Here is a 24199-nt window from a genome sequence, read left to right on the forward strand (position 1 = left end):
TGAAAAACATTCCAATTGAAAGTCAATTTAATGAGTAATTAGACATGACAAAAAATAATACTTGACATTCAAATAGCTGTTAGACAATAGTCCAAAGTTTGACCCTTGAGTAAAATCTAATTTTTTTATTTTGATATTTATTTACATCCGTCCAAATTTCCAAGCTAAGCAAATTGCATAATTTTATACATCTTGATAAATAAGAATTCAATAAAATATCAACATCACAGCGTTTTTTTTGTAATCTAGTCGAGAGTAATAAACAGAACATGTAAAATTACAAAGAAATTCATTAACATTGCATAGTTAAATTTTAACATGCTATTTAAATACAGATAAAACAGCTTTGAAAGACTTGAGTTAACAATAACAGGTGTAAATTTAAAAGTTGTGATCAAAGGAATGAAGATCACAATTAGGCAGAGTAAGCGGGTTATCACAGATATAAAGAATCAGATAACCATTGGTGGATTTACGGGCAAAACACACTGGAATTGGGCACAATCTTCCAATGATTCATAGGTATATATTGCATCTCCAAGCAAAACATGAATAAACATTCTCCTTCCATCAGCTTCAAATAACGAGTTTATTTGGCCACACCAGTCTTTGTATGGTAATGGAAGTGAATGCAATAGTTTACCATCACTCAAAGTCCACAACCTAGTAATATTGTCTTCCCCAGGGGAGCATAGAATGTCCAAAGATTCATTCAAACTGAAGGATAGTTTTTTGAATAGAGTATAATGGTTAGGATATTGAAAAACTGTTTTCTTTGAGCGAAGGTCAACCTAAAAAAAAGAAAAGTCAACAGTTAGATGAGGTTAAGTGGAAAATTAGTACTGTTTGGATAACATAAAAAGTGATCAATGTTAACAACAACTAATAGTGCATTGTTGAAACGATAAATAAAAACAAATTTACTGATCAGATGCCCAGCTAGCCAACTCGATGAGTGTAGCATTCAATGTAAATAACTACCAACTTATCTATTTAAATTACAATAAGATGCAAGGCATAGGCAACTGGTGCACCAAAACAGTGGGAGTCAAAGCCTTCTTCCAATTTAAGATTTCATGAAATAATATCGTGAGAAAAATATTTAGAAACACTTATTAAGTTTCGGTAACTTTATTTAAACACATGGAATCGAACACTCATTTTTTTGATCGATCGGAAATTTCAAACTCTGAAAAAGAAAAATGTCCCCCTATTCCCACGGCCCTGTACTAGCTGCCTATGATGCATGCAAGGTTTAAGCTAGTTATCCTGGCCCAACATTTAAAAAATTTTCCAGGTGGGATCAAAGGGTATATACAGTACACCCTCATTTATCGGGGTTAATTTGTTCCAGACTACCATGATATCTGAATTTCCGCGATGTAAGATTCTTTACTTGTAAATCAAATATTTTCCTAGTTAGAACAATGAGCTTTTAAATAGGTTCTTAAAATGGTTAGAACCTTCTTGATATTAAACAACACCCTTTAGTCACCATTAACTCAAATTACTTAATATATTGCACAAAGATGAGAAAATGAGGCAAATATAAATATCACACTGATATTACACGGGTCGATATACAACCGAATTGGTTTGTTTTTTGCGGCCCCTTCTCAAAATTCCATTGTACATGCAGCTCATTCACAAAGTTTCGCAACATAAAATATATAGCATAGCTCAGGAGAGTTTTTTTTTAAGGGAAAAACTTCTTAGACATTTCAGCTACATGTGAGACATAGGCAGCATATTTGGTCATTCAGAAGATGGAATCAGAGAAGATGCTTAACCTTTTAAACGCCAATGTTTCCAATAGGGAACATCAACTTTTTTTAAAAAATTTTAAAAAATAAAAGTTTCACTCGTGAGGACTTTTTTCTATTTATAGCCAGAAATAGACCTGAATTTTTTTTAAAGAAAAACTAGTTTTAATTTACAATTACTGTTTTCTAACAAAAATTCTCAAAAATGTGCTTTTTTACTGATTTTCACAGAAATTAAAGAATATAATATTTTTTAAAAAAATTCTTAACTGTTTTGATATTTTAGAGTTACAATAAATAGGGATCCTTTTGATGACCAAACATGACCAATAATAATTTCCAATAAAAATGTAGATCTTATAAGCGAACAAACTTGGTTGTTCTCGTTAGGCAACAATGGCGTAATTCGCTATACAAAACTGGGCAATTTATACCGCTGTTATGTGATTAGTGAAAGCCTCAGAATTGAAAACAACTTCTATTGTTGCATCTAAAAGCAAGTGGGTGACATTTCAACCTTTCACTGTTCCCCTTTCCTCCCCTCTGTCTCCAGTTTTAATAACAGAGAGAAAAATCATTTTGTACATAGAAATGAAGATGTTTACAGCTCTTCTCTAGTAGGGGGGGGGGGTACGTTGGACCGGTCTCAGTTATTTTGATACTGTTTATATTTTTTATTTTATTTTGTGACCAACAAATAATACCTATGGTTCTACAAATCCTATAATGAAATCACATGGTACAGTTACATTGAACAAATTTTATTCCAGAAAGTGTTATTTCAGTAATCCCGAGTAATTTTCAGAAAACTGCAACTTTATTTATTTCTTAATGGTTTTCATCAAGATTGCGGGAAAAAAGCTGAACTCCTTTCTTAAAGTAAGTTCCTTTAGTTCATAATAATTGGCAATTTTTTCATTTGTTGTCAAAAAGAAAAAAATTATGACAGCACTTTTCCAGACTAAGTAGGTGGGATAAGTTGTTCCACTCTTTGTGGAGCACGTTAGACCGAACCAACCTACTCCACCCATAAAAGTCAATCTTGATTTTGTTGGAAATAGCTCTTGTTGACAAACTCCTGACTCCTAGAATTTTAGAGCAGTCAACTCAGACTCTTGTACCCGAAAAGTAGTGAGATTCCAACTCCCTAACTCAGACTCCTTAGCTTGGGAAAAAATTTAGACAGAGAAAAAAATAACTGACTCCAACTCTTAGATTTCATCTAATTAGTATCAAATTTTAAATGAATTTGCTCATAATTACATTTCTTTTTCTATTTTTATATAGTTTGAAATATTTAACATTTGAAATTGAAATGAATGCGACAAATAAAGGATCTTAAAAATGCCTAAAAATGAGGGATAATGAGGGATCCAATAAAGGATAAAGGATCTTAATTCTTTTAAAATATCTTTTAATTAAAATTTTCTAACAATGTAGATTATTTGTTAAAATTACATTCCTGTCTCTATCTTTTATCAGCCCTTTTTTTCTAGTCAGTCTGAAAAAAAAAAAAAAAAAAATCTTCAAACTGCTACCTCCTTGCAAAGGTAGAGCCAGGGGGGGGGGGGACTTCATGTATATCAAGCACATGTATATCAAGGAGTATCATGTATATCAAGCGTTTCTGCATAAATTCAAAACTGAAGTTATAGCAAGCGTAAAGCATATCGATTACAATCGAACCTGTTTATCTCGAACCTGCCTATCTCAAAAACCTCTCTATGTCGAAGTTTTCATTTTCCCTGCACATAAAGTATTAATTCAATGTTTTCCCCCATGTTTGTCTCAAATGAAATTTTCTGCATACCTGTATATCTCGAATTTTGACTAAAGTGTCTTTCTTGAATTCGATCCCCAACGATCTTTGTTAACTGGAATTTGGCGACAAAAAGCATTTTCCTTAATATTAGCAGTAACTTAATCCTCCAGAATCGAAACTTTATGTACAAGAAGCAAGTTTTCCAGCAATTATATCCATTCGAAAACTGAGAGGAAGGGGACATTGTTGATTAGTAAAATTACTTCCTAACTTTTACTTTTGAGTCATTGCTCCAATTACTTATTTTTAGAACTTTTTTCAAAACCTCTGTATCTTGAAACCTTCATATCTCGGATTTTTCTTCTCTCCCATAAAATTCAAGCTAGACAGGTTCGACTGTAAAAGCCTTAGTAAAAAACTTAACGTAACACGCCAATGTCCCCAAATGGGAACATTCCCAAAATATTAGATTTAAAAAAAAAAATGCAAAAATTTTTTTCTTGCATTGTGTAAAGGAGTGCCCAAGAGGCTTATTTTCATGAAGCAATTCAATATTTTACTCTTGGAACATAGAGTGGCATTTAAAGGTGCGTTAGTTTATAAGAACAAAGCAGAATTGGACTTTTAACTGCAAAATGATAAAAATAATGCAAAATGTGCGGTATTTTGTTTTTTTTTTTTAATATTTTAAATTTTTTTCTGAACTGAAAATTTTATACTTAAAATTTTATTTTATCCTCATTGCTTTGGATGCTAATGTGCTAAAAACTTAAATATTTCAACTATATTGTGGTTTTATGAGATTTTTAAAATTATTTTTATGTTACTAGTTAAAATCTAGATCTTAATGTTTGGCATAGTCGCCATTTATGGTCATTCGTAAGATGGATGTAGATAAAACTCTTTAAGTGCCTAAGTCAAGGGCTAGGGGCCAAGGGGGCCCTGCCCCCAACTGATTTTTAAAAAAATTAATTAAAGGTAGTTATTATTACTTGGTTTAAGTTTGCCCACAAATATTTTCCAAACCTTTAGCCTCAAAAAAATGATTAGATTAATAATGCTAGTGATAATAATAATAATACTTTTGATGGCACTAGGCAGTGGTGCAACTGGAGGGGATCATGGGTTCCTTTTTCCTTACTTAAGAAAAGAAAAGAGCATGTCTTGGGAAACCTAAGTTATCTCTTTAGATATAAAAAAAGTAAGGTCAAACAAATTTTTGAAAGGAAGTCTGCGGCCAGGAGACCCCATAGCACTTACAGCCTTAAAATTTTGTACAAAATTACTTCAAGTCCCGGTGGTTTGCACTTGTTTTTTAAAATTTGAATTATTTTTTTATGCAAGAAATTTTTTAACCTCAAATTTTGCGTAAATTGCCTATTGGGATGAAAAATTACTTGCACATATAAATATTATCATTGGAAAGAGTAGAATTTTTCTCGTTCTATGCAATTTATTTCAATGCTCTAATTTAAATACGGCAGCAGTTATTTGCGTTTTAGCTTGGAACTTTTTAGGCTTTGCTAAAATTTAGGCACATCATTAAATCTATCAGTAAAAAGTGAAGAAATAGTCCCACAGTTTTCTTTTTGACACCACTGGAAAGAGTGGCTTTTTTTACTCCAGATATAACTCGGCCTATGGTAGAAAAACTTCTAGCTTCTATCTCCAAAGAAAAAAAAGCTACAAACTGTTTTAATCAAGTTCGAAAAATCTCATTTCCATTCAAATTATTGGTGTTTCATTTGGCTTTGCTAGTTACCTCCTTTCGATTCGTTTGTTTCTTCTTTCTTAGTCACAAATTTTAAAGGTTTGGATTTTAATGGAAAATCTTAGGCTCAACTCAATTCATCCCCCGAGCTAAAGAGCAAAATATATTACAAGAGACCTTGAATATGAAAGCGATTTTTCAAATGTACACAACTGCAGTTTTGCAATGTTAAAGAGCCTCCTAGCTGTTATTGTTCTGCAAGTTGGTACAAATAATTTTGAAACCCATGGAGGGGATGCTTTTTGTTCCAAAGGGAGCTCATAATGCATGTTTAATCTGTTTCTTTCTAATTGACAATTTAAATCTTTGCGAATCGAATAAGATTGCGAACCAATCTTCGGGGTTGGTGAGTGTTAGCGAGCAGGGAGAAGAGCCTCCTAGTTTTAATTAAAAAAGCAAGCAATGTAGGATAAAGGATCTTAATTCTTTTAAAATATCTTTTAATTAAAATTTTCTAACAATGTAGATTATTTGTTAAAATTACATTCCTGTCTCTTTCTTTTATCAGCCCTTTTTTTCTAGTCAGTCTGAAAAAAAAAATCTTCAAACTGCTACCTCTTTGCAAAGGTAGAGCCAGGGGGGGGGGGGGAACTTCATGGAGGAACAACATTATTTTTTTAGAGCTTCAATATTGGGAAAACATACAAGTTTCTGTACCTTCTCCCCATTACATTATCGAATATTGTTTAAAATTGTGTTTCTAAAACTGCAGCTGCGAAAAATTGGCAGTGGAAAGTGTTTGAACCTCATTCCTTCCTCTAACAAGTTTGAAAAATTCTGATTTTTTTCATTTTTTTTTTTGAGAGCTTTTTAAATTCATCAGATTCTCTAAAAAATACTTTTAGAACTTCATTGTAAAAAAGTTGTGGGTAGAGCCCTTTAAGGCAGAGGCAATCGCCCCTTCCTTGTATCTATCTATGCCTCCTTAACTCTCCTCGCCAGGGAGAAATTTAGAATAAGGTTTAATTATTCAGTTGCAGTAATATAGGGAAATTAATGTCCAAAAAAATACATTTACTTAGGCATTTTTAGGACATCAATTTCACAGAACCACCACCCTTTCCCTATCGTTTACTACTGTAAAAATTGCACCTTTTAAGATTTAAATTTTTAAAACTTTTGGAGGGAGATTCCTAACTGCTCTTGATTACTTCACATCTTGAAAGATAACCTGAAATTGTGTTTTTTAATTTCAAAAACATTTCAGGTTAGGATCTCCAAACTTTTCCTTTTCAAAGATAGCCTAAAATCAACATCAGTGCAAAAAAAAAAATAAATAAATAAATAAATAAATAAATAAATAAAAAAAATCAGAAGGGAACCCCTGGTTCTCTTATTACTACCAAATGTGTCCTGAGTTCTGCTTCAGTGTAGAAACACTTCAGGAGAGACTCTTAGACAGAGGTTTCTCCATTCCCTCTACACCTCCAAAGATTTAGGCATTTTTAGGACATCAATTTCACAGAACCACCACCCTTTCCCTATCGTCTAAAACTGCTAATCTAAAACTGCTTATTTGGAACTTTAGTTCCAGTACATTTCCCAGAGGCACCGCAATCTCCTACAGTCATCAGATTGTTAAACATTATTTTTTAAGAAAGCTCTGGGGAAGGGGGGGGGGGGAGAGCCAAATCTCCAGTATTACCTATCTATACTAAAAACTACGCTATTCACTTCAACTTAAAAAATTTCTTCCAAGCAGTTCCCTTCTCCATGCACACTCTCCCCCTTCTCCGAATGCCTTAACAAACTGACTAAAAGTGTTTTTACAACTTCAATTTTGAAAGTTTTCCCCGGGGACTTACATTGATGCCTTCCTACCTCTGTCCTTCCTGTAACATAATGAGATATATTTTAAAATTGGTGTTTTAAGACTTGTTACTTAAAGTTTTCATTTTGCTTCAACTTAATAAGTTGCACAGAAATAATTTCTCAGTACACTTACAGTTTTTGTGACTTATGGTTCTATATTTAAAAATAAATAAAACTTGATAAATAATCTTGAAGGAAAAGGAATAAGTAGACATTAGGCTGGCACTGTTGCTTTGTCCCTCCAAAAAATTCAAATTACAAAAAAAAAAAAAAGTTAGGGAATAGGTCTGTTTCAAAAATCAGAACCTTGTCCTCGTGTTTCAAAAATTATGACTAACCGGAATTTTGTAAAATTTTACAGGTTTTAGCATCTAAATAACTTAAAATGAAAAAAAAAATTTTTTTTTGTCCACAATCACAGTATGCTAGTACACAAGATTTCTGTGTTTTTAAGTAGATTAATTAATTGTGAGGGATTATAAACATTTTTAAAATCTCAAAACAGCTTTGATTAAAAAAAAAGGGTTAGGGAAGGCACTTTTGAGTCCCCAGTGCTCCGTCCAAAACCTAAGTTTGCTTAAAGCAATTCGTTCCTAAATCCAGGAGGAAGAAATGCGAAGGGTAGAAGCACAGGCGGTTGGACTGCCGCTCCGACCACCATGTTTCATTTCTGTATCCAACCTCCTGTTCATGCAAGCACATTTTAAGTTAAAATGCAATGTATCAAGGATTAAGAAAATCAACTAACATTAAGTAAAACACTATTGAATCCACTTGTAATAACTGTACGCTCATCAGATAATAGTTTGATAAAAGATATATTTTTACAGAGGGGCACTTTTAGGCATGGAATGGAATCTTCTGCACGTAAATCAAAGCACACAAGCTCGCCCATATGAAGTCCACAATAGAGTAAATCTCCTTTTCCATCAAAATCTAAAGAATGTGGTTGTCCTTTAGGAATTTCTGACTTTTTAGAGAAGCTTTCATAATCATGTAGATAGAAACATCTGTCTGCACCAATAGCAAATCGACGTCTGAAGCTATTCCAGGTACAGCTCCATAATATTTCTTGATGTTCAAATCGCCTAACCACATCATCAGGTTGGTCACCCCATTCATTAACATCAATAGGGGCCAACTGGGCTATATTTTTATGGCGTGAATATGAATTGGCAACATATAAGATGTAATCCTGGTCTCCACTAGACAAACCACACAAATCAAACACTTTGAAACTTGGCAGAGTAACGATGTCTGAACAAAAAGCGTCGGAAACACTCGGCACAATTTGGTCAGTTTTCGATATTAATTTTGAATACTGAAATGAAACAGATTTCAGAAGTGTTGCTGAATACTCGTGATAAGTCCAAGCTCCTACCAAATCTCTTTTAAAACCTTTTACAAGGTAGCAACTTACATAATCGGAAAGATCTAATCGACTAGAATTTACCAATTTTAATTGTCTTAATTTGAGTCTCAATACTTGCGTATTGAAATTGTCTCTTAAGGTCATTCCATACTCACGATATGGAATGCATCTAGGTAAAGAGAAACCTATAGATTTTAAAAAACCACCGGAACGTACATTAAATTGCAGACTTTTTTTATTTGAACGAAGAATTTCATCACGTCTCTTGCTATGCGGGCTATCAACAGTCGAGCTTTGATCTGTTATTTCAGCTTGAGAAGCATTTACACCATACTGACGAGCTCTCGTACGAAGAAAATCATCAGATAGTTCGTCATCTATATCCATTAATGCAAAATAACTTGTTTGCATGACGGGAAAACAATTCTAATACATAGTAAACATCCCATTTTTTAGCAGAAAGGCTCTGTTTATTTAAACCGCCATTCTAAACTACCAGTGGTTCAGAAGCTATTGATCCAGAAAGTTGATTCCAACTAGCGCCCTCTATAAAAACAAATAAACTTGCAAAATATGTCGGCTTAATAGTTTCACATAGAGTCCCAATGACGCCGATTGAATAATATATGCCGGTCTAGGAAGATTGGGCGCCGTCGATTGGAGGCAGTTTTTGGCCACCGAAAAGGTTGAACAGCGCCCAAAACCTTGGAATGGCACTTTCCAATCAATGTGGATTTTCGTCAATCTTAAAATTTTTCTTAGGAATCATCTACATCAGGGGTTTTTAAAATGTCCCAGCGTCTTTCGGTTAAATAGCCACATTTTGCAAGAGCTTTAGCAGTTGCAGTTACGAGTTACATTTATGTCCATTCACCGGTCGAAAATATTCTATAAACCGTGAGCTACTTGACGTTAAGAATTTTAAAATCGTAATAATAATTGTTTTTATTAGTTTTTCATTTCAGAGTTTCAATTAATTAAGATATGTCATCAATTGAAGGTCACAATGCCAAAATAAAAAAATAAATAAATTTCTCGTTAACATTTCCTCCTTAAGTAACTATATTGGCAACTCGCAGCTCGTCTTATTGACATGACAACGATGTTTGATGGCGGTATTTTGCAATAGAATTTGCGTTGTGTTTATATTTACTCTAATTCCTCTACCTTAAAGTCAATTATGTAACTTTATCAGAAGTTTTGAATTATCCCAAGCATGTTGCTGATGTTAAAAAAAACTATGTAAGTATTACTAAGGATGATATCAAGCAATGAATAGATGACTTCCTGATGGCTGCCAGGGAATTTGAAAGGTAAATAAACAGCTAATATTTCAAGTTCAATGATGCATTGATCTTGGTAACACAACAGTATTAAAATCAAAGACCATTTTCTATATTTGTTTTTTTTTTTTTTTTTTTTTTGAGAGGGCAGAGCATTGTTGCTTGATCAGTTAGGCACTGGGCTGGTTGATTTGACGTAGAAAGTAACTGACAGGGGAACTCATCTGTCCAGGGCTCCCAAATTGTCCGCTTTTCCCGCCAAAGTCCGTTTTTTAGGGTAAAGTCCGCTTTAGACCGCTTCTTAACATTTTGGTCTGATTAGTCCACTTTTATTTTGTTTTTACTTAAAAATCAGATTTTAAAAGTTTTCATTATGTTAAAAGATACTGTGTACTGATTTCTGTTACGCCCAAACTCGTGGCTCCGGCACCTTTTTTCTACTGAACCTGACTTTCCGGTATTATTTCGCTTCAGATTGACGTCTTTAACCGCTGCTGCATGGAATTCTAGCAAATTAAGAGGTTTGGGGGAGGAGTTATGGCGTCAAATCGAAGCAAGGTGCTACCAATATTTCTCCAGGGTTCGTACACCCTTGAAAAACTTTGAAAAGTGCTTGAAAAAAAATTTCATTTTCAAATGCTTGAAAACTTTGAAAATGTTTTAAAACCTTGAAAAATGTGTGAGAGTTTTTTAGGGGTTTTAAATCAGTAGAAAATCATTGAATTGTGCTTAAATGTTTTTCAAGAACATTTCATCAGTGCAGTTTTCTGAACTTGTGTTGGATATATGCAGCATCGCGAAAAATTTCTTCCTGTGTTTGCGAGTTCAATCTCTCTGCATCTTGTTAGTATTTTGATATTATTGACAATCAGAAGTTATTTTTTCAAACATTACCTTAGATTGGGTTATTTTAAATTAATTTCAATAAATAATTAACACTTTTTTTTCGGAACCATGGCAACATCAAACTTACTCGGACTTTGCCGAATATTGATTGTCGTGTTTGAGATCTCAATCTCTTTGCATCTGGTTAATATTTTGATGTTTTTGGCAATCGAAGTTATTTTGACATACGACACCTTAGATCAACTTATTTCGTCTTTAATTTCAATATATAACACTTTTTTTTCCTAACTATGGCAACATCAAACTTACTCTGACATCTGCCGAAAATTGCTTGTCGTGTTTGAGATTTCAATCTTTTTGCATCTTGTAAATATTTTAAAATTTTGGGCCATGGAATGTTATTTTCATTCTGTTTAAACTGGTTAAGTGAAATTTTTTGTAAATGACTATATGATAAGATGTTTACTGTAATAACTGTATCTAAATAGGTGTGTACTAATTCATCAGTCAATTGGTTTTAATCAGCCAGTTTTCACTTGTTAATTAGATGAAAATTTATTTTTCAGTTAAAATCACTCTGTAAGATCGTAGTTACATGCTTGCTTGTCACCCCCTCCCCCGATCCAAATGTTTGTAAATAATATAATTCAATGAATAAAAAGTTCAATTGTACAGAAGGTGATAAAGAATTGTATCATTAAAAATCATTATTAATAACGAATTATCTTCACGGATTTAGCAGCAGGAGCAGCTATTGCCTTTTATTGTTTCCTTGGGTTTAACTATGAATGGTCCTCCAAAGGTCCTCTTTTTGATCTTAAGCGGTCCTCTTTAGTCCCCTCTTCAATTGAAAGTGGTCCTCTTTTACCCTTTTTTTTGGCTAAAATGTGTTGGGAGCCCTGTCTGTCAGAAACACAAGGTCATTCAAGTTACTATCACAAATAAACAACTTGTTGGATCTGGATCAGGATTTGAGAAACGATTGAGACCGTGATAGATGGTGCTACCATAAATAGTGTGTGTCTCAATTTTATTAAATCAATAGTTCAGAGAACAATGTTATCAATTACTTATTAATTAAAGCTCATTACTATTTATATTTATGTATTACTAATGTGACCAGATTTTTCAAGCTGAAAATCAGGACACATGACGGGGGGGAGGGGGTAGAGTAGTTTTTTTTCCACAGGCTTAATATTTTACGTAACAGAAAAATGCCAAGAAATAGCTCAAATGTACCAATGAAGAACTCAAGTTGAAAATAATTTAATAGTATTGATGTAAAAAATATTGCATCACAACAAATTTATTAATCAAAATTATTATTTTCAGTTGTACTTGCTGTTAGAAGCAATTTTAAGAAGCAAATTCTTGTTGCCTTTCAGAAAATCAAGGAATTCCTTGCATGAATAAGAAAAGTTAATTTTAGTTAAAAGAAGACTTTTTAAAGTGGCAACTGATAATTGCGTTTTTTCAAATGTCCAAATTTTATTCACCAAGGAAAATGTTCTTTCAACAACTGTTGTTGTGCCTTTAAAACTGAAACCAAACTCAACAATCTTTGTCAAACAGTTGACTTCAATCGCCCGAGTGCGAAAATGCTTAAATATCTCCACCCATTGCTTATCTCCAGAGACTCCTTCTGCAGCTCTTCAATCCAAATCACAGTGGAGGTAGTTCAGGGTATTAAGCATTAAATAATATTATTTTACGTGTCATTCTTACGTTTACTGATAGAAAAAAATCGAAAAAGGGTTTGAAAAATCTTGATTGTATGTATGTTATATTTCTTGTGCGACGGAATTTAAACAAAAATGGGACTTTTTCGACAAAGCGGGACATTTTGGCGGGACAGTAAGACAAAAAGCAGGACTGTCCCGCCAGAAGCGGGACGTCTGGTCACATTATGTATTACATATATTGTAAACATACAAATTGATTAGATCAGGGGTTCTCAAACTTTTTTGACTAGCGCCACCCTTTGGAGAATCAGAATTTTTTCACGGTACCCTTGTCCATCTCTATTATTTAGGTAAGTGTGCCAAATAAGGTTACCTTGAAGTTCCAAACCTAAAATATTTCTCTATTATGAATGAATTGCTGCAACTTTTGCATATTCAGTTTTAGCATTTGCAGATGGTACATAAAAACTAAGCAAAAAAATAAAACCAAGGGAAAGTTTGAGTTTCAATTCTATTTTTCTGCAGTTTTAGGAAAGAAAACCGATTTAATCTCATTAGGAAAATGGGTCCTAATAAGGGTTGTCATATTCCTCTGGGCAAAGATTATGCTTTATGCAAAATTAAAGATAAAAGAACCAAAAAGTACTATCAAACTGAAACAAATTGAGAGTCTTTAATATAAAGATACATGTTAAACCACATTTGATAACCTCAGAAACATTACCAGAAATTCCATGTTTACTTCTATGTAATTTAGAGTAGATCAATCATCATGTTCCAAACACGTAATAATTCGTTATTTTCTGTTGTTTTTTTTTTTGTCACACATAGGTACAATTCGTGCATATATATATGTCCAGCATATGCAGCACATGATCATATCCTCCACCCAATATTCCGGGGTCACATTATAAGGACACCAGGGTGCTAAGAAGGCTGACCATGGCCTTAATAACGGTTAACAATAACATTTTCTTGGTGTTAAATCACAGGGGAGAAAATGACGGTACGCAGCAACATTTATCTTTGTGAATTCATGAACTAAATGAAGTAGGCTACAAGAACAATAAACAACCTTTTTTTTATATACTAGTAACCTACAAGTGAACCATGTAGAAGCAAAACATACAGCAAAATGAGATCAAGTAGTTTTTATATCTTTCCACCGTATTAACTTTTGCTACACTTCTGTCTGGGTTATTAAAAATGCTTGATGATAACACTTTGTCATCAATTAGGCTATCTGATGAAGATGAACTCAAGATCTAGCAAAATTTTGCTATGCCACATCAAAAGTGAAGGTATAGACATAGTGGTCATCTATAGAACCTTATTTGGCAAACTCATTGAAAATATACTATATTGATAACGTCAAAACTTCTCGGCGCCCCTCGCCTCTTCCTACGGCACCCCAGGCTGCAGCAGCACTCAGTTTGAGATCCCCTGGCTTAGATTACACCTCTGCAGCTTTAGCATACTTTTGGACAGTAAAAACCACCTGTCCTGTCCCAAACCAGTTTTGGACGTCCAAAATCCCAACCCTGGTTATACACAATGAGCTTGATCAAAAAAAAAAAAAAAAAAGAGCAGAGAATAGCATTTTAACAGTTGTTTTTGCAAAATGCTAGATTAAAAATACTGAAAATGCAGGTTTTCCAAATAGGAACTCCATCTTTGGATTGCTTGGTTGAAAACTGAATGCTATACTGCAGGGATGTCCACCCTCCCTAAGAGCAAGGGTGCACCTCCCTAAATATTGTAGAGACCCCCTAAAAGCTAGGGCCCTCCCAAAGTAATAAATACCCCTTAAAACCCCCCCTAAAAATTTCAATGGCGCAGTGTGTGCCATGCTCTCCCCCCCCCCCCCAAGTGGGCATCCCTGTATACTGAATGAGCTATCCTATGCTCCCTTCCAATCATACCATCAGAAGTTTGCTATATAACTCAAATTATTCATCCGGTTTTTTAAGCCGGATTTTTAAAAAAATCAGTGAGGTATGAACTGTTGTATTTAGGCAGTGGAAAATACCAGTTTTTTCTGGTTCTCTTTTAGAAAAATCAATGTTTTACAAATAAAACTATTTAATAGCTATATTTTCTTAGAAAGCCTAAAAAAATTGATATTTAAAGATGTATGCAATCCATGTTAATTTTTCCTTTTAGCAGAAATATACATTTGCTCGTAACTTTCTTTGTTCAAAACATCAAAAATTATCTAAATTAGTCAAAGAATGAACCAACCAATAATTTTGAGCAAGTTGTGATTTTTGTAAATAGTGAAATCAAATTTTTTTACAACAACTTTGCTCATTTTTTAATATATATATATATATATATATAAATTGTAGGAATTTATAAACAGAAAGTTTAAAAAAAATTGTTATGTGAGAGTACATAAACTCATGTGCATTAACTGAAAATATATTGAAATTTTAGTTAAAAATTTCCTCTAAATTGATATTTGAAGCACAAAAATCACACCTATAACCTGTTGCTTGTTGCCTCTTGTATTTATTTATATGTATTTTCTTTTCTGCTCGAAGTAAGAAAAGTTGGGCAGATGTTTTGCTTCCATTTCGTGAATATATTTTCCCGGAGACGCATGTGTGAAGTTGACTTTGAACTGAAAAAACATTAAGTTACTTTCATAATGTAAGATTTGTCCACCTGCTATGTTCAAGGACATCATTGGTGCTGTGGAGTCTTGCTGTTTGTTCAGTCATTACTTTGGGATTTTGAAAAATGTTTTCCAAATTTTAAGCATTTATGCTTATTTTATTTAATTTTATTTTTTTTTGTTCTTTTTTCTGCTTTTCTTGTTATTTAGTTATCATATAGTATTTATTTGAAAGAGATAGAAGTTTTGGAAGTTGTTTTTTAGAAACAACTTCATAAATTGATAACTGTCTAAACTATATTTACCTTGTTTAGTGCTGAATGTATATTCTTTTGTTTCCCATTATTTGAAATATAATGTGATGTGTTAAAGCTCTAAAATCAATGCTTCTCTTTCTGGCAATACATGATAAATCCTCTTTGAAAGAATTGTTGCACTTTAGAATAAACTTAAATGTTGACCCCTATCAGAAAAATGCAAAAGTGTGTGTTTGAGAAGATGGGAGGGAAAATAAGTAGACCATTTAGATATGTTTGCCGATAATATTATTTTATCTAATTATAATATCTAATAATATTTATCTGTGATGAGTATAAAAGGGAACATGTTGACCACTTCAGGCCTGCCGGGAGCCAAAGCGGGCCTCTTCTCAGTTACGTCCACTGGGCTCCTCCCGCCCCTGAAAAAAAGGAAAAGAAAAGGCTGAAAAGAATAGAATAAAAGGGGAAAGAAAAAAAAAACTGAGGAAAAAGGAAAGAAAAAGAAAAAATAAGAAAAAAAGGATGAGAAATCAAAACTGCTTACCAGAAGACAATTAACTCTATTTTAAGTGCCACCACAGTTAATACCAAAAGAGTAAATTTTACTTAATCTTTACGTTTTCCCTTAATTGGAGCCCCGCCCCTTTTTTTCTATCTTCCTTTTTTCTCTTCTTTCTCCCCCCCCCCCCCCCAAAGCCCGGGCCCCCTTCTCATCGGGCCTGGACCACTCATCATTCAAACTCTTAAGTTCGAAGCATCAAAACTTATTAATGTTCGTGATGAAATTCTCTTGTAGTCAAAGAAGTGTTTTCTAGTGGATAATCTTTTGTCTTGTATTCCCTTCTATAATCCAACTCCTTTATATTTTGATTGTCATCCACTGACATGGCCAATAACAAGTTCTCAAAATTAGTCAAGTAGGCATTTTTTTGAACCACCGAATCTCCAAAGTTTAGGAGATTATCAGACAAATGAATTGTAGATTGCATGACTTTCAATATGTGTAGGTCCATGTTTAAGAACCTTGAAACACGAACAGAGGAAAGGAACAAACCTTGTTCCTTTTTTTTTGAAAAAATGTGCATGTATGTTTGATTAACATTTTATTTATGTTTTTGCAGCATGCCTTCAATGAATGCTGTGTATGTCTCTCTGAAAGAAGTTTTAGAAGTCAGAGGCAAGCCTCTTGATGAATGGGAACTTTGGGGTCTAATGTATGAAACAGTTCAAGCAGTGCTGGATGTTTTTCTGAAAGGTTTTTTAAAAATTTTATGCATACTATTGTAATTTCTTGGTTTTTAAATGTTCTTATCCTATTAATGCTATAAATACTTTAGTGAACTTTATGCACTCTTGAATTTAAGTTTGATATTGTAATAGATGCAGCATGTGTAAAGTAATTGAAGTGTGCACAGATGAAAGGCAAAAAATATATATATTTTTTCAATTTAAGTTGAATATGGCAACACTGAATTTTTGTAGAGTAATATTTGTTTGCTATATTTAAACAGATAAGAAAAGAGAAGGATCAAAGCGGTATAAACAATAAAAAGTCAATATATGTTTTACTCAAATCAATAAAACTTGAGGTACGATATCATCGAGGTATACTGGTTTCTCTCATTAGTGTTTGTTTTCTTGCTGTACAACCAAAAATTCATTACAACTTTCAAAATTCATAAAAAATAGGGAAGAGGCTGTTTGCAAAAATGTACTCACAAGAAAGTCTGATTTATTTTAGTAGCAACTTTTTTTATTGTTCAAAATCAAGGCCCAATACAGCCAGAGTTTATTACCATTTTTTGTTACCTTCACAAATGTCTTATTTTAATCTTTTTTCATAAAAATCAAGTAATAAAACCAGCAACTTCACAAAGCTAACTTTGAAGATTGGTACAACCACAAAACAATATTAAAAAATCGAAAGTTTTACAAAAATTTGCATTTTTAAATAGAAAACTTGTTTTTCTATTTAAAAATGTTTACTCATAAAATAAAATGCTAAGATAATTTATATGAAGAATTGATTAGTTAACACTTTCCATAGTATTTTAACGTATTTTTTGCTGTTTTTTGCCAAATAGCATTTACACATGCAGTTTGGATTGGGGGGGGGGGGGCTGTTTTTCTGATGATTTCTTGAATTGTACAAAGTGCAAAACCTATTGAACTGAGATATAATGGTATTTTCCATACCTCTTAGTTTTATAGCTCCCCCTCCCCCCCTCCCAAGAACAAAAGAAAACCTGTTAGAAGTAATAGTAGATGACATCTGGGAACAATCTAGGGGATTTAAAAAAGAAAAAAAAATCACTAAAGATTATCAAAGGGAATATGATTTGGACAAAATTATAATATGTTCATTAAATATATCACCCTGCACTTTGCTTCATAATTTCACGTTCAATGTAGGTAGAACTTCTTTAAAGGTTAGATTTTATGATAAATTTTTTTTGAAATGCAATCAATGCCTCAAAATTCATATTAAATACCGCAAAGAAATTTTATGATAGTATATGGGCTGTTGCGCTAAAAGAGTTTCAAAAACACAAAAAAAAACAATTTCTGATCTTTTGATTTATGTAACAAATCTCTTTTAGTCACCTTTGAGTCACTTGTTTTAAAAATTAGTCATGTTCCTTACCTTTAAGTTTGATAACTGTACAAGATAATTAAATATTTCAGTTAAAAAATCTCAAGTAAATTTTTTTTTTTCATGTTTTAATCTTAGGACTTGCAGCTTCAAATGGCCTTCCCCAATATTTAGTTTCTGCGGATAATCTGTTATGCTCTGCAAATGGCCATGTTAAATTGACACCAAACAGAATAGAAACATTTAGTTACTTTGATCCGGACTTACCTGATAAAAAGCTTCCCTCAGATGACTGCTCCTTAGAAAAGGTTTGTACCTTTTGTTGCTTTGTTTCAAATATTTATATAAAATTATTTTTAGTGCTGCAGATCAAGATGCCCCTTTTTTTGCACTTGTTTTATTTTTTCAAAATAATTGTAAAAATTTATTTTAAAATACAAAAACAAATGAAAAATTCATTTTGCATCATGATTATTCTGGATTTTTTCTAAATTATTTTTTATAATTAAAATAAAAATAAAAAAAAATATATTAGAGTCAGTCAATAAATAACAATTTAGAGGCTATCAAACAGATTTTATTCGACATTCTTCAAAAATGCTGACCCAAATTGTTAAAGCACTTATCTCACTGGGAAATTAGTCACATAATTCTGTGGTCATAAAAGTCCTCTGGCTGCTGTTGGAGCCCATTACGCACACACTTCTTTACTTTATTGTCCGAATGAAGTCGTTGTCCTCAAAGTGCCTTCTTTTCATCCCAAAGATGTGGGATCACATGGGGATAGATCTGGACTATAAGGGGGAGGTTCAAGTCTTCCCACTTAAGTTTCTGCAAAAGTTCCTTTTTTGCATTGGCTGTGTGTGGTCCTGGTAAACTTTCACGTCATCCTGTTGCACGACAACGCTAGACCAGACTACCGGCGCAACAGAGGAACTTTTGCAGGAATTTAAAGGGCAGTTCACTTATCGGTCGTCCGTCAAGTCCGCACCGATTTTTCCACCTGAAGCAGGTTTTCTTTGCTGTTTGCCATGACAGCATGCCATCTTGGATAGGACCGGTTCTGATCAGAAGAACCTGTTGCGGTTTTTCTTTCTGTTTTTACCTTATGTTCATTGAACTAAATTAAAGGAATTCAGAACCCAACATCAAAAGCCATGCAGTCTGCCAGAAAGAAATAAAACATACACAGATATTGTAAATAAATAAACTCTTTAGTCACATGCCCAAAACAATTTTAACTAGACCCCCCCCAAATATATTCAAAAAAGTTCAAAGTTGAACAACAGGACAAACACAATACATGACAAAAAAAAAAAACACATTGAACAAAATGTAAAACGTCACCTTCCATCCATAAATTTGCAAATCGCCTGACATTAAGACAGATGAACACACAAACCAATATGTTAATTCACCACTGTTGACATTCCCGCAAACAGTTCCACATTACACTAACACATAGGCTTCTCAGCTCTAGTAGAACCGACTTCTTCTACAGCAAACGCCACCGTACCAGACTCTGGAATTTGCATAGGAACTTCAGGATATCTCCAATTTGTTTCCAGGAAATCACAGTTATCCAACGATGCTTCCAGCAGAGGTAAGTCTCCATCCCATAGATGAAGCATAGGTTAGTCGAAGAGAACACCAGCCATGTTTATGTAGTAGGCTTAGCTGATGTCAGCTAGCTTCAAACGTCAACTCACTCAGATAATTGCGTAAAGGTGACTTCAGTTTCCTCTCAAACTACTAGTAATTTAAAACTTGAACACTAACATAATAAAAGAGTAAACTCATTTCATGCCCTGCATGAATCAAAAACCTAACTTCAACAGTGACTCGATCACGCCATTTTCTTAGCACATGCAACCTAACATGGTTGCCAAAATGGCAAAGATCAATCCTTTAATCGGCCAACAAACACAGGCAAATGCCAAAAATAAGCAAAGGAAAAGGAATCATGCCCCGAAGAAATTTTGAAAAACCTATTTATACATTTTGTAACCATCACACGTCATATTATGACATACAACCATTTGCATTGAAGACACACATCTCAACAATTCCCGATTGAGCAATTCAAACAACTTTTTATTCGTTCTTTTGGCTTAGAGTAGCCAGAAACATCTCAACCATTGGATGTTACATCATAACGTGATTCCGTAGTTGCCCAAATCTATGTTAAGCTCTCCACAGCCGGGAAAAAGGACACAGAGTGGCAAATGTAAAGAAGATAACTATAAGTTTCAAAATACAACTCCACCTTAAATCAGAATGAAAAGGGCTCCAAGATATGAAATAAAGGCTTTTAAGCCCAACAGAGCCTTGATATCTGACGGCTGTCAAAAGTAGAAAATCATTTCATTGGTTTCCACCAAGCAGCGGGCTCTTCTCTCTATTGGGTGAATTCAGCCACGTGATTGATGTACGACAACTGTATGTGAATGCTACTCTGTTTTCATCGGAAGTCTGTCACATCAAAAAACGGGACGGACGGCTGATAAGTGAACAACCCTTAAGTAGGAAGTTTTGAATTTATAGTCCAGATCCATCCCTGTGTGACTTTCACATTGTTTGGGAATTCAAGAAGGTACTTCAGGGACAGTGACTTCATTTAGACAATGAAGTAAAGGAATGTGTGCGTAATTGGTTCCAGCAGCAGCCAAAGGACTTTTATGAGTTCGGAATTATGCCACTAATTTCCCAGTGGGACAAGTGTTTAAACAATTTTGGTCAGTTTTTTTTTTTTTTTGAAGAATGTCAAATAAAAGCCTCTGACTTGTTTTTTATTGCCTGACCCTAATAAATACAAATATTGTACGCATTCTCATATTCCCTTCACATAAACCAACTCATTTTGCTACCTCACACCAGGCTGATAATTAAGCATAGTAAAGTAGTTTTAATATATTTCAACTAAAATGTTTCAGAATTATTTAATAAACATTGACTTATTTATATTTCAAGTTAAAATTTATTAAATAAAGACAAATTCTGTGAAATGGGAACTGAGCCTCAATTTATGTGCTGCAAACTTATAGGACACATTTTAAATATGAAAAATATTTTTTTTTTGTATGCTCAAAACATGTATCTAATGATTGGCAAATTTGATGCTTAATTATGTTAGGGATCAAACTTTAGAGCCACAGATACTGCACTGAAAACAAAAATGCCTGGCCAACCTCAGCTAGGAAGCTGATAAATGTGACCCATGTGAAAGCATCCATTCAGGAATCTCCAATGTGTTTAGCACATAAATAGCAGCTGCCCAGAAATTTTCCATTAGGAATGTAAGAAAAATCCTGCACAGTCATTGATACAGTTGAACTCGTTTATAAAAAGCGCAAAGGGAAAACTTTATTTGCTTGCTATAAGAGTGTTCGCAACAAGCGGGTTCTTGAAAAAATCAAATATATATATATATTTACTTGCATTTTCTATTTTTTATTTCTTTATATTTCTAAGAAAGTTTTTTAATTTGTTTTGAAATGGCTTATTGTATCTTTTTTTTGTATCTTTGTTTTTCAAGAAATATACTCAAGGCCTGAAAAACATAGTCATTTGACTCCTGACTTCGGAAAATGTTTGAAGTTTTTGTGCTCGTGAAAAGTCATTGAACATGTTGAAGATAGTTCAACTTCAAACTCTTCACATTTGTTGTTATAGTCATCGCTTTCATATTTTTTCCATCTGCATTACTTTGAACCTGAGCTGCAATATTGTCAGAAGGTGTGCAGAAGTAATAACGTTAATCATCAACAAATCTATATTTTTTAATGATTCTCTACTCATGAATTTAAAAAAAAAAAAACTGCTGTCATTACTTGTTTACAGAATTTTTGACTCATCAGTAACTTTCGATTGACTTTGGAAAGTTACAGGAAGTTTTCGTAGAAATTATAAGTTGAACTAGAAGTATATAAATGTAAATTCAATGAATCACGAAAATGTTACTTGTTTTATGGGGTGTTTGCTCATTAAAAACAAGTTATGCTCCCATAGAATTAACTTTGTACCAACCAAATTTTTCTGATTTCCGTGTTAAATCCGGGTTCTTGTTAAATCAAGGACCATTATAAGCGAGTTCGAATGTAGCTTTTCAAGCCAAACAGGATTTATGTCATCGATGTTGGAACCGAATGCGACATTCTTGCCGAGTAGCAATAAAAAAACCACCATTCTGAATATACTCCTCCACTGTACATGACCATGCTCCATCCATATCATTGTTTTGCACATATAGTGCTATCCATCAATGTCACTTCCACTACTGTATCCTCACCACAACTCACACAGTACCTTTTCCAAATACGGATAGTGGATATGCCGTGTCCTGTTTGTGTGAAATAACTTTGTGCTAGACAGTTTGATTTAAAACATTTTTACATGTTTTTGTTTTATCCCCGTTTCCCTTATAATTGATAAAAGATAATAAAAAAGTATGGTGAACCCATGGGTGAAAGTATTCTCTCTGATTATAGATTATCATTCTAGATGTTATATGCTTCTATTGGACTCATTTTGTGTTTCCCTAAATTCCAATGAATTCATTATTATTGTTTGAGAAATCATAATGAAATATTTTCAGGTAATTTTTACAGAATACAGCTGACACGTATATTTTATAAAGAATACAAAATAAATTTATATTTCTTAGAATGTAATAAAATAATTATTGTTTGTTCTCCATAATGCTATCTTCGCATTAATTACTCTATTTTATTAATAGATGTACGTTAATTCAATTGCCCAAACCATACAGTATGCAGCTAATTATTCATTAGACGAGAAACATCAGGTAATGTTCAATTCTTTAAAACATATTTTATTTTAATGTACATTGATTTTCCTAAGCGTTTTATATTAAGTATACACTCTATAACAAAAAAAAAAAAAAAAAAAAAAAAAAACCGCCAAGAAGGAGTTGTCAGAATGAAACAAAACTTTGTATTGGTAAGGACAATATTAGTTGGAAAACCAGTTTAGGAGGCCAAAATTTTAATGTTTTTCGTGAATTTTTTTCAACAGGGATGGAATAATCAGAATTTGTTCAAACTTGAGGAATATTATATTTATATTTTGAAGCACACTTTGTAATTTTTTCAATTTATTTCTGCCAGAACTAGTGCATTAGAAGCTGCTGTCAATTGGCGGTCGCCATCAGAGCTTATTGCTGGTGTGCATTACCAAAGCCACAATTTTTCCCTGTAATCAATACAATTTTTATTTCTTGTTAACAACATATTTCCCTAGAATATAAACCTGATTCTGGTTTAAAAAAAATCAAACCTTCGGGCTTTTGAAGTGTTTGATCACGCAGTTCACGTTTCTCTATCATTTTTGTTCACCTTTTTCGCATTAAAAAAGTATTTTTAATGCAGAATTAGGTTCATATAGAGTGTCATTGAATTAAGAACTTTCACCCAAAATTTCAGAACGATTGGCCTATAACGTTTTGTGCCAGAATGCACACCAGTTGAAAAAAAGTCTTTCAAGAAAAACAGGATGGAAAAAACTGCTGTGCACATTTTCGAATCTTCATTTTTTTAAGTGCTCATAACATTGGAGCAAAATGGAATTTTGAATTGAAATTTTGGCAACAGATTCTTGAATAGTTCTACTAACATTTTATGACATTAAAAAAAAAATTGACCCGTCTAAACTGGTTTTTCCCCTTAAAATGCAAAATATGTGAGCTTCTAGATTTCAGTAAATAAATATTTAATGTTGCACTTATAAAAAATTATTTTGGAAACATTTATTTCAGTTATGTTTTCTACTACCTTGTGATTAAAAAGACTTACAAATGTTTTGCATACTCGATATTTTTCTATCTATTATGTAGAAAAAGCTATCGCCACTGATGAAAACTGTTTTGCAAGCTATGTGTCAAAAAAATGATTTACAGATGGTCCTTTCTGATGTGTGTGAAGTATGTTTCGTTTCTTTATTGTTTTTGTTTAGTTTTTTGTACCTCTGTCTGAATCTAAAATTAATTTGTATAAACTGACATAATACTTTAAATTTTGATTAAATTTATTGAAAACGTTAGATTTATAAGAATTAATTATCTAGAAGTTATACTTCATGTTCTTTATTAGATTTATACTCTGAAATAAGGACTGGGTCCCCTATGGTCCCCACAACTTATTTTTACAAATAAATGACCTGATTTTTGCCTACAATATGAAAATTAGCATAAAATTGAAAAGAAGTGCATGGACTCGGCTCCTGTGAGCTCCTGTGCAAATTAAGCTCTGAATAAGAATCTGATCTAGTTGGAGTCTGTCTGTAAAGGGTGTTTTTTGTACCAGTTGATGCATCTGTTACTGGGGAATTGCCCAGTTAAAAAATATGAAAAAAGGAAAAAAAAAATCATTGAAGTGGAAAAATTAGATCTGAAAGTTCTCTGCTTGAAAATAAAAAAGGAGA

At 33.1% G+C, this 24199-nt stretch overlaps 2 protein-coding genes across 2 annotated transcripts in view; one reads left to right on the forward strand and one right to left on the reverse strand.

Annotated features, from left to right (window-relative positions):
• Window positions 1-87: 87 nt before the first annotated feature.
• On the reverse strand, window positions 88-8942 carry LOC129226117 (uncharacterized). The gene is made up of 2 exons (XM_054860717.1): window positions 7857-8942; window positions 88-791 (listed from the first exon to the last, which is right to left on the reverse strand). The coding sequence occupies exons 1-2, from the start codon at window positions 8889-8891 to the stop codon at window positions 453-455; spliced, it is 1374 nt and encodes a 457-aa protein (XP_054716692.1). The 5' UTR covers window positions 8892-8942; the 3' UTR covers window positions 88-452.
• Window positions 8943-9612: 670 nt separating this feature from the next.
• Window positions 9613-24199, forward strand: part of LOC129226853 (tyrosine-protein phosphatase non-receptor type 13-like) — a 72870-nt gene continuing 58283 nt past the window's right edge. Inside the window, exons 1-5 of the mRNA XM_054861483.1 lie at window positions 9613-9793; window positions 16290-16423; window positions 17900-18069; window positions 22497-22565; window positions 23613-23699. Coding sequence (XP_054717458.1) covers window positions 9771-9793; window positions 16290-16423; window positions 17900-18069; window positions 22497-22565; window positions 23613-23699 — 483 coding nt within the window. The 5' untranslated portion in view covers window positions 9613-9770. The remainder of the gene's footprint in view (window positions 9794-16289; window positions 16424-17899; window positions 18070-22496; window positions 22566-23612; window positions 23700-24199) is intronic.

This window comes from Uloborus diversus, chromosome 7 (genome assembly GCF_026930045.1).
Source record: "Uloborus diversus isolate 005 chromosome 7, Udiv.v.3.1, whole genome shotgun sequence".
NCBI classification, from domain to species: domain Eukaryota; kingdom Metazoa; phylum Arthropoda; class Arachnida; order Araneae; family Uloboridae; genus Uloborus; species Uloborus diversus.

What these genes read in the sequence shown, in the direction of transcription:
- LOC129226117 (XM_054860717.1), bottom strand. Translation starts at nt 8,891, where the DNA reads ATGCAAACAAGTTATTTTGCATTAATGGATATAGATGACGAACTATCT. An exon ending in TCAATAGTGTTTTACTTAAT is followed by an intron (nt 792 to 7,856) that starts GTTAGTTGATTT and finishes TCTTTTTTTTAG; the next exon opens with GTTGACCTTCGCTCAAAGAA.